General features: G+C 47.5%; 1 protein-coding gene across 5 annotated transcripts in view; it reads right to left on the bottom strand.

Moving 5' to 3' along the window:
* Positions 1 to 18,388, bottom strand: part of Arid1b (AT-rich interaction domain 1B) — a 377,401-nt gene that overhangs the window by 235,923 nt on the left and 123,090 nt on the right. For all 5 annotated transcript variants that reach the window (XM_076552846.1, XM_076552847.1, XM_076552848.1 and 2 more), the window contains exon 4: positions 1,359 to 1,469. In XM_076552846.1, the coding sequence (XP_076408961.1) occupies positions 1,359 to 1,469 (111 nt within the window). The remainder of the gene's footprint in view (positions 1 to 1,358; positions 1,470 to 18,388) is intronic.

Genomic DNA, 18,388 nt, shown 5'->3' with positions numbered 1-18,388 from the left:
GCACACTGCTCACATGGTCATGCACAAAGCCCATGTCTGTGTACGGGACATCCTCCAACCTGCTTCACAGCAGTCCTGACAGACCTACAAAATCCGCTCCCAAACCAAGACTGTGGGATCCAAGGACACCTGCCTTCCTGTGACTCAACTTCAGTTGCAAACACTTGGCCAACGCTGTGTCTGGAACAGGCACATGCCATCCACATTCCACACGCTCACCACACTGTAACTGCTTTTAAAAAAGCCTCTAACACAAACACAGAACCCACTGCCTTTCTCATTCCTACAAAAAACAAGAACTACCCAACTCATGGTCCAATGCAACTCAACAACAACAAGAGACTGTTTGGGAAGACTCATACCCTCCCCTCACAGAAACCAAACCTATACAAAGTAGGGTTTCACGGTCCTGCACAGCAGACTCAAAGGCAATGTGTGCCCTCTAGCCATTACACACCTTCTTCAAGGGTACACAGCCAAGTTAAGTGGGCATGGCATGTACATAGCCTGTCATGGTCTACATCCATGACCAATGCTCCTTCTCCAATATTGAAAAAGAACATAATGAATTTGACTTAGTGCAAGCAAAGTTACAGTTGAGGTTAAAAACAGGGCTCTCCCAAACTCAGGTTTTAAACAAACAGTAACAGAAATTTAACAGCAACAATAATGCTTGAGGTCAAAATATGGTAACAGGAAAATAAACGGGAAGACAGTTTTACAGGTTCACTCTTTTAGTTAATACAGGCATCCTCATTCTAGGGTAAACTGAGTCCAGATGGACTGTTCACGGGCATCCCCACAGTGCAGCCCTGCACTGAAGCCACTGCTGGCATCGTGTACAGCCCTTACCACAGGAGCGCTGGTGCAAACGCTGCACGCACGCACGCACGCACGAGCCGCCTGGCCAAATTTCAACCACATTACTTTCTTTGGGGGAAACTTCTCTGTACAGAGTCCCAGGAATAATTCAAACGATTGACATCACTGTGTCTTTCGCAAAGTAGGAATGTCTCTATGTTTCAACTCTTGCGTTGACACCTTTGCTCTGTATCACTCCCAAAATTCAACAAGCTGAAAGACGCTCAATAACGCAACAGAAATTCCTTTGTGCTCACGGAGCGAGTCAGTCAGCGAGACCTTCCAAAGGTGGGCGTCTCAACTGCCCGAGATGCTGCAAACAAAACAGACTTAACCAGAACCGCGCGGCTTTCTCAAGAAAGGAGCCGCAAAGTTAATAATTCTCAAATAAAACCGAAGCCTAGACGCTTCTCTCCTGTAATATAAAATAGAGCAGACAAAAACAACCCTTGTTGTCAAACTTATTACGTTTTCCAATCAGTACAGTAATGTCTTACTGGTAAACTCGATGGTCTTTCCTGTTGGATTAAATTCAAGTCTTCGTGGTTGGATTTTCCAGGGGCCAGAGGAGGCTGAGATCTAGTTCCATAGCCTTCCTGAGACATGTCCTAAATAAACACAAACATACAGTCCTCATCAGTATCTCTGAGCGTCGAGCTTCATATTGTAAACAAAAAGAAACAAAAGCTGATCATGATTAAATATTAAGTGATGTTACATTTCGGCCAACATTCATTTAACACTTTATTAAAGCAGAGCAGCAGTGAGTCAATGACAGAAAGGAATTCAAACAGGAGACTACACAGACGGAGGCGAGCTGGCGGGCAGAGGGGAGCTGCCACCCAGCAGAGCGGACCCCAGCCGAGAGCTCACTGGACTGCTACATCCCAAAATGGGCTATACTGCTTAGTTACTCCTCGGGCAGGAGGGTGTGGGGACCCTGGCACTCCTAGCCCAGGCTGGCCTTGAACTGTGACGACCTTCCCACCTCCGCTTCCCAAGGGTTGGAATTACAGGGGTGGGCCGCCACACTTGTAGAGCTGAACTATGATTTTGGTCAAATGCTATTTCAATTTTAAAAAATAATTAATGAAAATATTTTCTTAAAATGCCGTCCTAAACATAGAATGGTATGAGTTTCTAGAAAACCAGTAAACACCCAGGTCCTGCAGCCCACAAGCCCATGTGGCATAGTTTAAAACAAACAAACAAACAAACAAACAAACATATTAAAGAACAACAACAAAAAATGTGGGGAACAAAACACACCCCAAAACACCTGTCAAGAGCCGAGAAACCCAGCATTTCCCGGGGCCTTTTCTAGAGTGCAGGTTCGGTATTCTGCTGAAATAGCATACAATCCAAATGCTACCCCACCCCACAGCCCCTGCCTAGCAGATGCTGGCTATTTAATACACTGCTCAGCTTTTCTCCACCGCTACCGCACTGACACTTGAGACAGAGTCCCAGAGGCTAAGGGCCTATTACATAGCTTCTCACTTGGCTCTGAAAGCTGAAGAACCAGTTTCGAAAGTAAAAAGAATGGAAAGTACTGCCTTCCAATAAGATTTTCTCCCCTTCTCTGTCAGTTCAAATAGGCATGAAAGAACCATATACAAATTCTATTTTTATTAAATATTACATGGACAAATAATGTTTATTCGTAAAATCCCCTAAAACTCGTCTGCTTGCCCCACCCCATGCAAATACAGAACACACTGCAAATTCCTTGGCTTCTTAAGCCAAGAAAGAGCTGAGTACTGGAAAGTCCATGAGCCTCACAAACTGGATCTCACCAGCCAGCACCAGCCAAGGGTCAGTGTAAACTGCCTTTAAACTGGCTCTAAAATAAAGGCACATGCCTGAGAACAGCATTCCACAGTCTCTCTTAGAGGCCCTTGGTCTCTAAGGGTGACGTAAGATGCCACCCTTCGGGACTGATTCTGCTGCAGCTGCCCGGGTTGACTTGGGAGTCACACCATGACAAGATGGGAGAGAGACCTGCAACCGAATCACCATGCAACCATGGCAGCCACGGCTCTGCAATCTGGTTGCCTGCAGAGGGCGGCACTTTGGCTTGTGGGGGTTGAGCATGAGCTGGAGGATTATTACCACCCTATCTCCCACCCCTGAAACCAAGCTTCCCACAAATGGAGGTTTCTACTTGTCACAGAGATGCCCTCCTGGGCATCCCACAGTTCTCTGAGATTAACAGCCAGGATTTCAAATCAAGTGGGTGCACAAGGCCTCCTTTGGAGGCCTTCAGCCTGCTACGGAGAAAGCACAGAGGTGCAGACCGGCTGGCCTCACAGCGGCCAAGGAGATGAGCAGGCCTGCTTCTCCACAGCACGCTTGCACGAGGTCTGGGAACCCACCCTTCTCCAAGCAGCCTTAATGCCGCTAGCTTCTCTCTACTGCAAAACAAACTGCTGCTTAGAGGGCTTGGAGAAGGTTACCACAGCGGGCACACACTGCAGCTCACAGTGCCCTACAGAGGGCTTGGAGAGGGTAACCACAGCGGGCACACAATGCAGCCAGACAGTGCCCCTAAAACAAGCAGCAAGAAGACCACAGCTGAACATGATCAGAAAATGCTATGGCCTCGCAATTCACTCTTGAGGCTTTACTTGTTCAAAGTCATTAGATTCCACGGAAATTTTAAGCACTATTTCTAACCACAGAAACTTTCATTTATTAAATACAGTTGGAAATATTTCATGTGAATGGGAGAATGGCTGGAGAGAGCTTGCTCTGCCTTGGGTGGGATTTGAGTGTGAGGACGGAACTGTAGGAGCCGGGGGAGGGTAGGAGTTCTAGCCTGTAGCAGCCACCCCCTCAAGACCATGTGCAGAGGGACTGAACTGTCTATAACAGAGAAGCTGGGTTTGGAATCCCAGGTTCTGGAAACTGAGGCAGGAGGACCAGGAGTTCGAAATCAGACAGGCCTACACAGCAAGGCACCACACATCCCATAACTCACTTGAGCTATTACTATTATTATGACTATTCTTTAGCATGGCTTGTTTTCACTCCAAGTAACTAAACATATACTTCTATAAGCAATAAAAAGACACTGTCAGTACCAGAAAAATAAATTTAGCATTGTATTTTTTTTTTAAAGCACAGATTTCTATTTGAAAACATCATTGCCATCTCTGGTTATTTATAAACTTAAGCCAGGATACACATATGAGCACTCATTAAATTTATCTGTCCATCATACAAAAAGTCAATACTTGAAAACACCACCATATCGTGACAATCCCCCAGTACACAAGAACCTAGCACTGGGGTGTGGTTCACCACCTCTGAATGCACCCACATCTCACCTACAGACGTAACGACAGGCTCTAGTCTGACCCATTTCAATTATGAATCAAGAGTCATGGGAAACTGCCACACAGGGTACAAAGGGCATGGACAGGGCTAGTGCACATGCTCAGAAACTTTCTCTGAGGCGTCTGGGAAATGGAGTCCACACCGACTGAACGCCTGTGACGGATCACTCCCTTTGTTGGGTACACAGCCACACTACAGCACGAAGCAAGGTCACCTGGAACAGAGCAGGGCCCCAGTGACCTTAAGTGTGAATGAAAAGCTGCACTAAGGATCCAGGGCAAAGGTCAAGTGCACAAGGCACTTGTTATTTAGCGCTGGGAAAGAGAAAGAGGTGGAGGAGAGGGCAGAGAACAGAAGGGACTTCCATGATGTGAGGTCAAAAGATGCAGAGAAACAGTGAAGAGGAAGAGCGTGTCCTTCCTAGGCTCCCTTCCTCCACAGGGGGTACTAAGCTATTTTTAAAAAGTAACCCATCTGTCCTCAGTTTTCCAATGAGTTCAATCACAAGGGAGCGTTTCCATCCATCTCCCTTTAGACACTGCTGGAGAAGGCTTTCTGCACATGAACTGGTTCAGCCCCTTCAGTCTCTCACTGTACAGGTGTGTCCACACAGCATAGCACTAACTGTAGACACCCTCCTCACGAAGCCACTCCCCTACTGACGGGCATTCATGCTGCTTCCGTTCCTTCTTGTCTTCATACAGCGTTACAGTAAGCAACTTCAAGCATGTGTATTTCATGAGAAATATCCAAGGATCACTATTCTCTGCCCGTGTGATATGATGAACACGGACAGATACTAGCAAAGTACTCTTTTTTTTTTTTTAAATTTCATGTGCATTGGTGTTTTGCCATGGATGTCGGGTCCCTTGGAACTGGAATTACACACAGTTATGAGCTGCCCTGTGGTGCTGGGAATTGAACCCGGGTCCTCTGGAAGAGTGTCCCTGCCATCTCTCCAGCCCCGGAAAAGTACTCATAACAAAGGAAGAGTGAGGCAGGGCGGTGGTGGCGCACACCTTTAATCCCAGCACTTGGGAGGCAGAGCTAGGCGGATCTCTGTGAGTTCGAGGCCAGCCTGGGCTACCAAGTGAGTTCCAGGAAAGGTGCAAAGCTACATAGAGAAACCCTGTCTCGGGGAAAAAAAAAAAAAAAAAAGGAAGAGCCGATTCACACCCCAGTCCATCACTATGGAACAATACAAACCAGATGCTCAAGCTCCCATCACAATATCTAACTCAATATAAAAAGCAGCCAAGTTAGAGTGAAAGAGGTGTGGGTACACCGCTCCACCCCACACCACCGAAAGAAAGAAAACATATAGACCACAGACCAAAGGGAATGAGATGAGTGAGGTGGAGGCAAACACAGTCACGGCAAACTCGACAGGAGACGGATGAGGACACACTCAGAGGGCAGCCAGCCTGCAGGCTTCACACCCCAATAGAGAGCAGGCATGAAAACAGAGCAACCAGGGTGGTTGGGGATGTAGCATAACGGTACAATGCTTGTCTAGAATGCACAAGTATGTGGGTTTGACCCCCAGTGAGTACAGGCTCACATACACACACGTGTACACACACACACACACACACACACACACACACACACACGATAGGGGTCCCCTGTTTCTTTAACATTCTGGGCACAGGAAGAATGTCTGAGAGGCTTCATAAAGGCCAGTGTTACCCTGGTCAGGATCTTTTGGTGCCTCTGTCTCCCCACTCTGGAAACATCTACCTTCAGATAAACCAATCTCATTGTCACCGGGGTGGGGGAGACACTCCACAGACCACCTCACACTGCAGGTTCTGCGAGATGAGCCCAATGAGAAGAAACTGAATGTGTCTCTAGATAAGGAAATTGAAGGGATCCTTTCCCAGAGGGCACGTGGGCTGGGACAGTCACCACCTTGCCACCTCAGGGACACCTACAGGAGACACCAGCAATGGGAGCTGACAAGCCCAACAAGGGGCTGTGCAACAGCCTCCATCCACAGGCCAGCTCCTTCAGTGCCCTTGCTCCTGCCTACCACGCAGCAAGACTTGCAGGATTTGCTTGTTTGTGTGCAGTCATGTGCTGTGGTCTCAAGAGTGATGGGCTCTTGATATGTATACCTGTTTGCAGACAACAGGAAGCTTTAAGTTAAAACCATTGTATACTGAATGATTTAATATAATTTTCACTTTTTAAGTTATAGTCTCCTAAATTTGTTTCTTTATAAGCTTCAAGGCTATATACTGACCACTTCCAAAATACTTATTCCAGTATCATGAATAAAAAATTCAAATACAAATTCCTCTTGACAGATTCCAATGCAAGACCGCTCTTTCTGCCTTCCATTATCATCACACAGTTAAGGGCTGAGAGAAGCCAGACACAGAGGCCCATCACTTGGTTCCCCTACATCTTTCATCCCAAGTCCCTAGAATGACCCCACATTGACCATTCCACTTCTCTCCATTAACATGGAAACATGTAAGGAAAATTCAGCCTTCATGTCCATGTGTGACTCCTAGCCCTCAACTGTTACTTCCACTTCAGGCCTCACCTCCCAAACGGGTCTTAGGCTACTAGACATCTCTGTTCCTTCCTCTATGCCCATGCACAGCTGGCACATCCCCAACCCAACCCAAATCTTGTTCATCCTTCCTCCTGCCAGATGGAGGCCCTGTCTATTGGGTGCCTGACTCAGCATCCCACCCACTTCGAGCCCTACAGACTCATTACAAGTGCTCCCGGAACGCTCCCTCAGGCCTATGGATCCATGTGTATGCAGAACAGCCCTTCGTGTCCTCCAGAGAGCAGCCTCAGAGGCTGTGGTCAATGTCACCCTTACAAGTCCTGTCTCACTGGGCCCCAAGGGTACCCCTCCCACTTCCGTACCTCAGTTCGCCCCTCATCCTCCACAGAGATGTCTGGGCTGACCACAGAACCCTGCTAGAAGGATCTCTAGGACCCTGAAACAATGCCCCAGGCCAGCTTAGATGGGTCACCAACAGAACTGGTTCTCCCACGTTAATGACATCTCCAGGAGAAGACCACTGTCCTCTTGGATTCCCAGAGCTTAGCTTGACAGCAGCCAGGTAGGGGGCTGGCATGAGTTGTCAAAGCTCACACCCCAACACCAAAATAAAACTCCTGAGGACACACACTCAGAGATGAGCACCAGCTCACGTCCAGGAACACACATCATGTTAGCGGCTACCCCGTCTGGGAGCAATGTGTTACTAGACACAGCTCGCTGCCCGCTACTGGCAGAATTGAGGGGAAGATGGCTGTGAAAGACTGCACTAAAAATGCACTGGAAATCAAGGAAGAAAGGACTGTAGAGAGCAGCAGAGGCACCACTGTGGGTGGGGGTGGAACGGGACACTGTGGGTCTCTAGAAAACAGGCCAGCAAGCCAACAGTCTGCAAAACACCCGCTAACACCTTAGCAAACTGCCAATTCTTACATTTTAATTATTTTTTAAAATGAGACATTGAGACAGCTCCATGGGTTACAAGAGCTTGCCACTCAAGCGTGATGACTTAAGTGGGATCCCCAAAACCCATGGTGAAAGGAGAGAGCAGACTCCACCAAAATGTCCTCTCATCTCCACATGTGCCCTAGACCACACTCACACTCACACTCAGATCATAAACACACCCTAGACACACAACAATAAACTTTTAAATAACAAATTAAAAGGTCCAGGGAACAGGTTGAGTGAATCAGAATATTTCACACTGTGGGAATCCCAGAACATGACTCAGTTTCTTCCACAAAGGATAACAGAATAAGAGAGAGAGAGACGAGGAAATGCTAGAAATGTCTAAGTTAAAAGATATTAACCAGGGACATGTTGGTTCAGACCTTAAAAGCACGGGCATGCACATGGTGGACACACAAATATGAAGACAAAATAATGACACAAAACAAAAACATGTTTAAAAAGGTACTAATCAAAGATTGGACTTGAAGTTCACAATGTCTACACTTGACTTCAAACAGTACGATAGGACTGGGGTGTGACAGGGTTAGAATGCATGAGCCCTGGGTTCAGTTTGGGGGGGGGGGGGCTCCAGGGAAGCACAGATGAAGAAGACACGAGATGGAGGATGTAGACAGACAACGAAGCTGAGTGGTTCAATCCTGTCTCCATTTTATCACTGAACTCTCCCATGCATGCTCCTCCCTCCTGCTCCAAAATTCCTCCAGCTCATGGAATGATCACATGACAAAAGCCCAAACACTTTTCTACTGCTACTAACACCACAGTCCACTCTTCAGCTTCAATTAAAACCATGTTCTCTGCAATATCTGATACATAAATGTATTGGTGCATTTGCACGTGCACACGTGGACACAGGTACATGTGCACACTCACATCAAGGAGTCCAAAGGTCAGATATGTGCTTCAAATACTACTTAGCTCCTCTTACTCCAAAGGACAATTCTCCTGCAGATTTGAAGGTACTCAAGAGAAAAGGTGGGCCTGAGCGGCTTCAGCGCTCTTTCCTGAGGAGGCTCAATAACACTCACAGTGACATTCTCACTGCAAACTCCTGTCATTGGCGAGTGGCAGCCAACTACTGCCCAGACTGAGGAGGTGACAGCTGTCCCCTGGACCTGCAGCGGGGGGAGGAGGGGGGGAGGCCTGTGAGGGGCACAGAGCACAAGCCTTTGTTTTCCTTCCATTCCTTCTGAACTAGCAGTGTGTGAGTGAGGAGGAAAAGCATATGGATGACTAAAATCACATCCTAACATAGACTACTCAAGAGCTAAGGACTACAGTAATCCAGATTTTTAATAATCCACTCAGTTTTCAAAACTCACAAAGATCAATCAGCTGTGGTAACTCCTCGTCTGGGTACTCATCAGGGAAAGGCAGCACATGTTAAAACCTATGGAACACCCCAGAGTCTCCATTCCATAACTTACTATCAAACACAGCCCTTTCTTCATCCATGAAGCCTAGCACCGTGCCTGGCAAAGTGAACTATCCAGCCTATGGCAATTATTCTATTTCATTGAAAAGCACATCGAAGAATTAGAATCAAAATGTTAACTCATCTACTGTTGGGCCCTGGCCCCTGTTTTTTGGGGAGCTGTTACCTTGCTTGCTGACCTTGATCAGATGTCCTCCCTTTGCTAATTCCCTGCCGGATTCATTTCTCCTAAACAGCTTACCGGAGGTTCCTTGTTTGCGTTTCCTGCATATTGGTGTAATGCTAGAATGTAAAACATCAGTAGCGAACTTTTGCCCTGCCCCCAGGTTCTCCCACTGTGCTGTAAGTCTGTATTTAAGGCCTCCTCCCTCCTTCCATAAAGGGCATTCTACCAATGACCTGCTGTCTTGTCTCTGTCTAATCCTCAGCCCCTCACTCGGACATGGTGAACGGGTAGTAATGCGGGTGTTGCTACAATCTACTAGGACCCTACCTCACGGCCACGGTGTTGATGGTGGCGACCACCTTAGCAGCTAGTACATCTACTAGGACCCTACCTCACGGCCACGGTGCTGACGGTGGCGACCATCGTAGCAGCTAGTACGCAGTCACCACTCCTTGTTTGCCAGGCGTCTTTTGAGTGTTTTATTCACTCAGTAAATTCTTGGCCTTCATACTGACCCCATGAGACAGGTGCAGCGATTTCTCAGTATCTATGGAGTACTGGTCCTTGCACCAATGATGTATGGGCACTAGGGATCTCTTAGATAAAATGGCTTAGCACCTGCTAGACCCTAAGTACATTCTCCCCATACTTAAATCATGTACATAACTCATGACACCCAATGCAATGTCAATGCTACATAAGCAGTTACACCGTGCACCATAAGGAGAGGTGACAAGGAGAAACGTCTGTGTGTGCTCAGTGGAGATGCAACTTGACTTTCTGAATACTCCTATCTGGTGACTGAAGCAAGGGTCACAACGTGCCAGATGTCCCGCTCCACTGGAAGAACTCAAAGCATGGCGGCCGAAGGACTCACCTGCGGGCAGGGAGTCGTCAATGGCTGAGCTAACTGGGAACCAATGCACTCTTCCGACGGTGCCCACAACATCCTGCCCTATAACCCACTCAGTATCTGACAAGATCTAGCCTGAGCTCACACACACTCCAGGGATAACCAACTCTCCAAGTTCGCGTGCCCTTAGTGATTACATATATCATTTTCATTAAGTTATCAAAATCGAGAGGTTCATAGTATCAAGGTACCTAGTATCAAGTGCTGTATCATGACCAGGGTGAGTTAGTTCTCAGGCCTCTGTGGCTGTGAACTATGCCCGTATTTTCCCGGTTCCACAGAGGTGATGATGACCATTTATTTAGGTTTTATTCTTATTGGCTCTGAAAACCCTGGAGAGCTGATTCCCACTGCAACAACAACATGTCTTCATTGCTCCCAGACCAAGAGGCACATCACCTAAGGGCACGGCCCAGCAGGGCTTCACCAAGTTTACTGGGCAAAACTACACAGAACCAAGAGTGGCAATCACCAGAAATGGCCCATAATTTCAATGAGATTATTAAAGAAGGTTAATTACAAATAGCCAGATTTAACATTATAATCTTTTATAAAATAAACTGAAATACAAATGAAAGTACTAAAGACTTCCCAAACCCTGCTGGTGCCTGATTTGAAATGCACAATAACAGCTCTCGCTGCCCGAGTGACTCGGGTCTGACCAGTTATCTCCGCTGCCACCTTGTTACTGTGCACATGCTTCAATTAGAGGAAGAACACGAGGCTCACGAGTGGCCTGACAGCATCTACGCAAACCCAATGCATGAAACCCACAGACTAGACAAACAGAACCTGCGTCTGCCGCGGAGAGGGCGGGCTTGCCAACTCATCTCTAACCCTCTACAGAGCCCCCTTAAGACTGAGTCCTTAGAAATGCTGATGGAGCCCAAGCTGCTAGAAAAAAGGATACGGAGCAGCTCAGTGGGAAAGCACTGGCCTCGCAAGCTTGAGGACCTGAGTTCGGTTCCTGGCACCCATGTAAAAGCTGGCTGTGGTATTGTGTTCTTGTAACCCCAGCCCTGGGGAGGGAGCTCCCTGTGTGCACCTGGCAGCCCAGCCTAGCCTAATCTGGGAGCCCCAGGTCCCAGTAAGAGAACCTGTGACGAAAGCTGACGGAGACAGCTCCTGAGAAAGGACGCTGGAGGTCACCGCTGACCAGCCAGCCAAGCCTACTGGGAGGCCCAGGCTTGTGAGGGGAGCTCCCGGATGGAGTGGACTGTGTTCCTGCAGAAAGACTTGAGGAACTGAAGGAAAGAAGACAGACGATCGAGGACAAGAAGCCCCAGAAAGCTCAACAGAAGACGGCTAGCGACAGCTGTCTCCCACCCACCAAAAGGTCTCCACACCAAGACCCCACACAGGCCCTGGGAGTGTTTGACCAGGAGTGTGATGATAACTGGTCACTTTACTTCATTTATTCATTTCTAATTTTGCTTTTTCAAGACAGGGTTTCTCTGTGTAACAGCCTGGCTGTCCTGGAACTCACTCTGTAGACCAGGCTGGCCTCGAACTCACAGAGATCCTCCTGCCTATGACTCCCGAGTGCTGGGATTAAAGGTGTGCACCACCACCACTGATCACTTTAAAGAACTGTAAAAAGTACTTGAAGGCAGGCCTGGTGGCTCTTTCTTCAATGTAGTTTATACTTTGAGATAATGTGAGAATATATGGCATGGTGGCACATCCCTTTAATCCCAGCATCCAAGAGGTAGAAGCAGGTGGATCTTTGTTGCCTTTGAGGTCACTCCTCACAGTGAGTTCCAAGGCCAGGGCTGTACAGTGAGACCTTGTCTTATTAAAAAACAAAAAAAGTGTGTGTGGGGATCACACCAAGAGGGTGATCACACTGAGAGGGAAATCACACTCTGGGGGGATCATATGGGGGGATCACACTGAGAGGGAAATCACACTGAAGAGACCACAGATCCAGGTACTCTCATCTGTGCAAACTAGGCCAGATACATACTTCCCAGAAATAACAGAAACTCTAGCTTGCTTAAAAATTCTTCTATAATGTTTAAAAAAAAAAAGAATGTGTGTGTGCGTGTGCGTATAATGTGTGTGTGTGTGTGTGTGTGTGTGTGTGTGTGTGTGTGTGTATTTCACTTAAGGATTACTATGGTTATAGGAAAATTTTACCTTTAAAAAGAGAATTAAATTTCACTTGGGGAAAGAAGAAATGTGAGATTTATCATAAATTACATCTTAATTAAACATGAGAATCACTGCTGTAAAGCAAGGATGATATCCAACATATTTGGCAACTAGTAAAATGGTGGATCCAGAGTCCTGGAGTCCCCTGCTACACTAGACATTGCCAGGGCTCTGGTCAAGGGATCTGACAAGCTACGTCAAAAACCAGGGTGATCTACAGTGACTTCCAAGGAGGGTCCCCACTTGCAGGCAGCAGCACTGGGGAAATTACTAGGCTGCGCCCCACATTATTGAGTCAGAACCTCCACGAGTGGGGCCACCAATCTGTGCTGCAGACACCAGGTCTGAAAGCAAATGGAAAGGCGTCACTGATGGCCTCAGGCTTGCCCATCTGCCCATCTCTGGAGCAAATCTGTCTCCACAGTACAAACAGCAGTGAAAGAGACAGGGAGCTCATTAGATTAAAGCCAGCTGCAATCAAACCCAACTCCAGGCAGCAGGCTTCTGTGTGATGCCCAGTGTTCCGGTGCTAACGGAGTCAGCGCACAGGAACAAGGCCAGCCGGGCACGAGACCGGAAGGCAGGCAGGGTTAGCTGTGTGCGCACCAGTGGCTCTCGAACTCTGACGTACATCCAGATGTCTGCAAGAACACAGACACCAAGGTCCTCCCCAAGGAACAGCTGGGCAAGAGAAGTTGCCAAGTATACACCCTGCAAGATTCTGAGGCCAACAGTCCTTCCTCTTCCACGAATGCTCACTGCCACCTGTCCAATGGCCTCTCCCCGTTCTGCTTTCACAAAAGTTAACCCAGAGAGAGAACACATTCTTCTCCCCACATGCGAAACTTTGCGGGGAAATCAGTCAGCAAATGAACTAATTCTGTCATCTCCCTTACTGTATGTGGTGGTGGTGGGGGGGGGCGGACCAGGGCCTAAACTAGGAAACCCCAACACAGCACTGCTTTAAACATTTATGAGCTGGGCGGTGGTGGCGCATGCCTTTAATCCCAGCACTCGGGAGGCAGAGGCAGGCGGATCTCTGTGAGTTCGAGGCCAGCCTGGGCTACCAAGTGAGTTCCAGGACAGGCTCCAAAGCTACACAGAGAAACCCTGTCTTGAAAAACAAAACAAAACAAACAAACAAAAAACATTTATGAATACTCTTCCACTGTAGCACAATATACACAGAGCTTGTTACTCTACTTAAGAAATGTCTCTAATCAAAATGACTGATAAGGATGAACATTTACTTTTTTTTTTATTTATTTATTTGCATATGGTGTTTGGCTTACTTGTGTGTCAGTTTTTGTCTGGTACCCATGGAGGCCAGAAGAGGGCAATGGATCTCCTGGGACTGGAACTACAGACAACTGTGATCCGCCCTGAAGGTGCTGGGACCAGAACCTTGGTCTTCTTTTAAAGTAAAATGAAAAGTGCTAAAAGTAGCAAAAGAAAAGGGGGCGGGGGGGGGTGTCCCAATTTTCTTGCATTAGAATATAAATATAAAGGGAAGAGAAGGCTGTAAAAATACAGTGAGCCTCCATGACTCTGACATCCCCCACCCCCCCCAGGCTCAGTGACATCCATGACTGGGTGATGCACCTGCCCTGTCTTTCTGAACAGACCCAACACTGCAAGGCAGATGCCCACAGAAGACCTGGGAGACACTCTAACCCAGAGCCAGGTCCAAATGCTCCTGGCCTACCTAAGCATCCAGGCAGCTCTGCCAGGGAATCCTCTTTCAACACCTTTCTGAAGGAAACTAAGTGTTCAAATAGACATCACAATATCATTCCTCAATTTCTGGTTGGGTTTCCCTTTCGATTCTCATTCTAAAAAAATACAATGTTTTGAAAATATTAATTTTCAAATGTAGCGTTATCAAATTGTAATGCGATGCAGTTAGATTTCCAGTTACACTCCAAATATAAAGGGGGTGTACTACAACATTTTCCATTAAAGCCACAACTGCGGACATGCAGCCATGATGTCATCTTCTCGATGACCATATTTACACCCATAGGCTGGGCCGGAGAACCTGCTTTTCGCCTTGGGCAGCAGTAACTGCAGAGACTCAGAACTGGACAAGGTGACGAGGTGAGTGACAGCTCAGCCATTAGTGAACATTAATGCACGTCTGTGTCACCCCTCCAAGGCTCAGGGAACCCAACAGTAGAAGAGATGGAAGAACACAAAGGGCAGAGGAAGAGACAGTCGTGTCAACCCCTGGTACATCACTGAAGTCACAGAAGCTGTGACTACCTGCGCAAGATCTGCCCAAGACTGGGGGTGCTCAGCCCTACCCTCTCTGGGGGTTGCTGGGGAAGGGAGAAGACATTTCCTGAGTGGCCTAGTTACTGTAAACAGCCCCTCACACATGCTCCTTTTAGCAACCTTAAAGAAACTGACTGAGTCATCAAGTTTAAGGGACATGTGTACATGCATGAGTGTGCAAGCATGTGTGTATGCGTGTATGCGTGTGTGTGTGTGTGTGTGTGTGTATGTGTGTGTGTGTGTGTGTGTGTGTGAAGACCAGGAAGATTAGCTGGGAAGAAGAAGGAGATCAGCAGGAGACAAGAGAGGGTAATGGGGGGGGGGTGAATATGACCAAAATACATATATGAAAATGTCATAAGACCAATTCTACATAATTAATATATACTAATAAAAAAAATAGATGAGAACCAGGTGTGGTTACTGATGGCTCCTAATCCAAGAACTAGGATGCTTCAGGTAGGAAGATTGCTATGAGTGTGGGGCTAGCCTGGGCTATTTAGTAAGCTCCAGACCAGCCTGAGCTACACTGAGAGACCCTGGAAGAGATGTGCTTTGGACACCAAAGGTTCTTACTTTCCCAGTTACTAAGAAGAAACTCAGGCTCAGATCACAGAATTCAGAGCCACCTGAATCCACAGCAGTCAAGAAGAAGCATCCGTGCCAGATGGCCTTCTAACATACTCCAAACACTACTTCTACGTTCTTCGGGGGTTTCCAAACCTGCAGGGATAAGAACTCCTAAAACACAGAACCAACGGTTGGCCCTCACGTAACACAACCATTACTAGCCTGCTGGGATGGTGGGTAAGGAATGTAACTCACAAGGAGCTGAACACGGAGGACAGCCTTTCCGCACGCACCTGCCTGCCACCCACATGTCTCACCAACCCTTCTGCACCAGCCTGGCTGCCCTGGTACAGGGACTTGCTCACCCATCAGTCTAGGAATGGCCCGCACTTCCCCTTAAAGTAACAACCAGGTTCTCTCCTCAGTCCCTCAAACTTACTAAATTTCTCCAGCGTGTGTTCAAAACTCAAGATCACTCTCACACAGGGCAAGCAAGAAGAGTGAGGAGACTCCAATTCAATTATAACCCAAAACTGACCAGTCACTCGTATATCCTGACCTGTATAAAGCTCACAGACTCTCCTGTGACTTCCTAAAGGCTAAGTGATTCCTGGCAATGGACTCAATGTACGACCCAAATGAAAGGGACATGTTAACAACACGCCTCCTTAGGCCAAGTCTCCTCTCAAGCTGAAGGAGTGGCTCCTACAGTAACCTGTGCTGATGTAAGCAGAGGTGGAAACAGAGATTAAGTGCTTTGTACCGTAGGATGCATGCACACCGCAGGATGCATGCGCACCGCAGGATGCATGCACACCACAGGATGCATGCACACCGCAGGATGCATGTGTCACAGGCACCTAACTGAAGATGACTATGGAGAGCCCTCAGTCGCTGGGTGACTCAGGTGCTTGGGGACGGGAGAGGCGTGCTGATACAAGTTTTACTTTAGAAATATATTTCACTGAATGTCACATGTAAGAATATATTTTTTCAGAGCTGAACTGTAAGATTCCACTAACATCAACTGTGACAGCTTGTATTACACCATTCCAAACGCCTCACCCTCCTGTTCCAGCACTATTTCCTTCTGAAAAAGGAACAGCCATTTACCACACACTTGTAGGTCATGGCATTTCCATCTGAAAACTGCTGACAATGGATGGGTATAAAGAAAGCGGTGTGGTGATTTTTTTTTTTTTAAGAAAGTACAGTTAAAACATCTGTATCCCCCCCCCCACACACACACACATAACTTACTTCCATTTGGCTCAGCTACCAATGACCTGACTCACTGTTAGAAGGGAACAGTAACTACTACAGTTTTTGTTTCTTTTAGACTGAAGGATGGGGTGGGAGATGGTTCAGTGGTTAAGAGTGCTTGCTTCTTTTTCTGGAGGACCAGAGTTGAGTTCCCAGCGCCCGCATCAGGCAGTGTCTAACAGCCTAAACTTTAGCTCCGGGGAATCCAACACCCTCTGCTGGCCTCCAAGGGCGTCATAAATAAAAAAATAAAAAAAAATTATTTTTAAAAACTTGATAGTCTTTTACTTCTTTTTAATTCTGGAGGGGAGAGGCAAGGAAAGCCACGTTGGCTAGTAAGACCTCGGTGCTGAAGTGCGGTGTCATTTAGAGCACAAGGCCCTCTATTCACTAACACAGAACTGGTCCTTGCTAAGACCACATCACCTGCCATCAACACACACACTCTTTCCTCAAGACCTTCTCAGAGACACCAACCAACCTCATGTCCCTGTGCCATCACAAGCCAGTGTGGCTGGGAGGCTTCTCATCGACAGCCCTACCGTCACCCTCCTGATTTTACTGGGGCTCCTCAGGAGCAGGCAAGTCCCACTCAGCACTGACGAAGTTTGAGACACTCCCTTGCATGGAAGCTCCCAGGGACTTTGCTTTGCTCTTACTGTGGGTCATACCTGTGGCAGTTTTCCTAGTAACCTGAGGTTAACACACACACAAAACACAAGACAAATTGATATCTTAAGAAGACATTCAAAATACCTGATATTTTCCTCAAGAATCTGGAGCAGCATTGAAAACCATAAACTACACCCACTAACTGACACTCTGGATGTCCGCAATGCTTTGCACTGCAGACCTCTAACGATGCATCCTACTACAGGTCTCCGAGGCAGCCGCAACTCGGTGGGCTTATTGGTGCAACCTCTGTAGAGAGGAGGGCTGTCCCAGCTCTGACATTGGTGGTGCTATAAGCAGGGAAAGAGGGTGTGGCTATGCAAGGCTGCTGACTGTCCAGGTCTTAAGGGTGACAGTGTCTTCCTGTCACCTCAGGAATCTGATGGACAAGGAGAAACCTTCCCTTCATTCCACCTGGTTCCATAGATATAATGAGAAGAAAGGGAGCCTGGGAAGCAGGACGCATCCTGAGTAGCACACATCAAGACCCCCAAACAGCTAAAGGAGGCCACCTGACGAAAAACAACAGAAAACTACACACTCAGAGTGCTCGCAAGTTTTCCTAATACACATGGGGAAACTAGGATGCAAAGCCCCTTGGAATGGAAGTACTTCTGGTTCTTTCTTTGGTAAGGCCTTACAAATTAACATTTCTTTGTTGTTGTTTTGTTTAGTTTTTTGTTTTTCGAGACAGGGTTTCTCTGTGTAGCTTTGTGTCTTTCCTGGAACTCACTCTGTAGCCCAGGCTGGCCTTGAACTCAGAGATCCACCTGGCTCTGCTTCCCGAGTGCTGAGATTAAAGGCGTGCGCCACCACCTCCTGGCTTCAGATTTCTTTACTGAAGGAAACAAACTGTTGGGCAGATGCTGGTGGGTAGGTAGTTCCTGCTGTGTGCAGGCTATCCACTCGTCTACAGGAGAAGAGAAGCAGGCCTATTCCTCCCCTCAGGAGGAGCTACAGAGGAAGAGGAGAGCAGGGGGAATGTGTCTCAAGGCCCACAGCACATGAGAAACCGACAAATGGCCAACCGCGCCTACAACTTCCCTTTGCTCCTCAGTTTCCATGGCTGATTCATCCTGGAACACAACACGGCGGCCCAGTCAAGTTCAGAGGCTGTAGAGTCTGGGACACTGTGGAGGCTCAAGACCTAGGAGCCACTGGGAACAGTGTGCTAAATTATCCACACACCTGAGCTAGGGGAGGGTCTAACTTGTTAAAACCTACTATGGAGGAATTTGTAAA

The sequence above is a fragment of the Peromyscus maniculatus genome, chromosome 16, assembly GCF_049852395.1.
Source record: "Peromyscus maniculatus bairdii isolate BWxNUB_F1_BW_parent chromosome 16, HU_Pman_BW_mat_3.1, whole genome shotgun sequence".
Classification (NCBI taxonomy): Eukaryota; Metazoa; Chordata; class Mammalia; order Rodentia; family Cricetidae; genus Peromyscus; species Peromyscus maniculatus.
The sequence above is the reverse complement of the archived record's forward strand: the minus strand, read 5'-3'. Positions and strand labels throughout refer to the sequence as shown.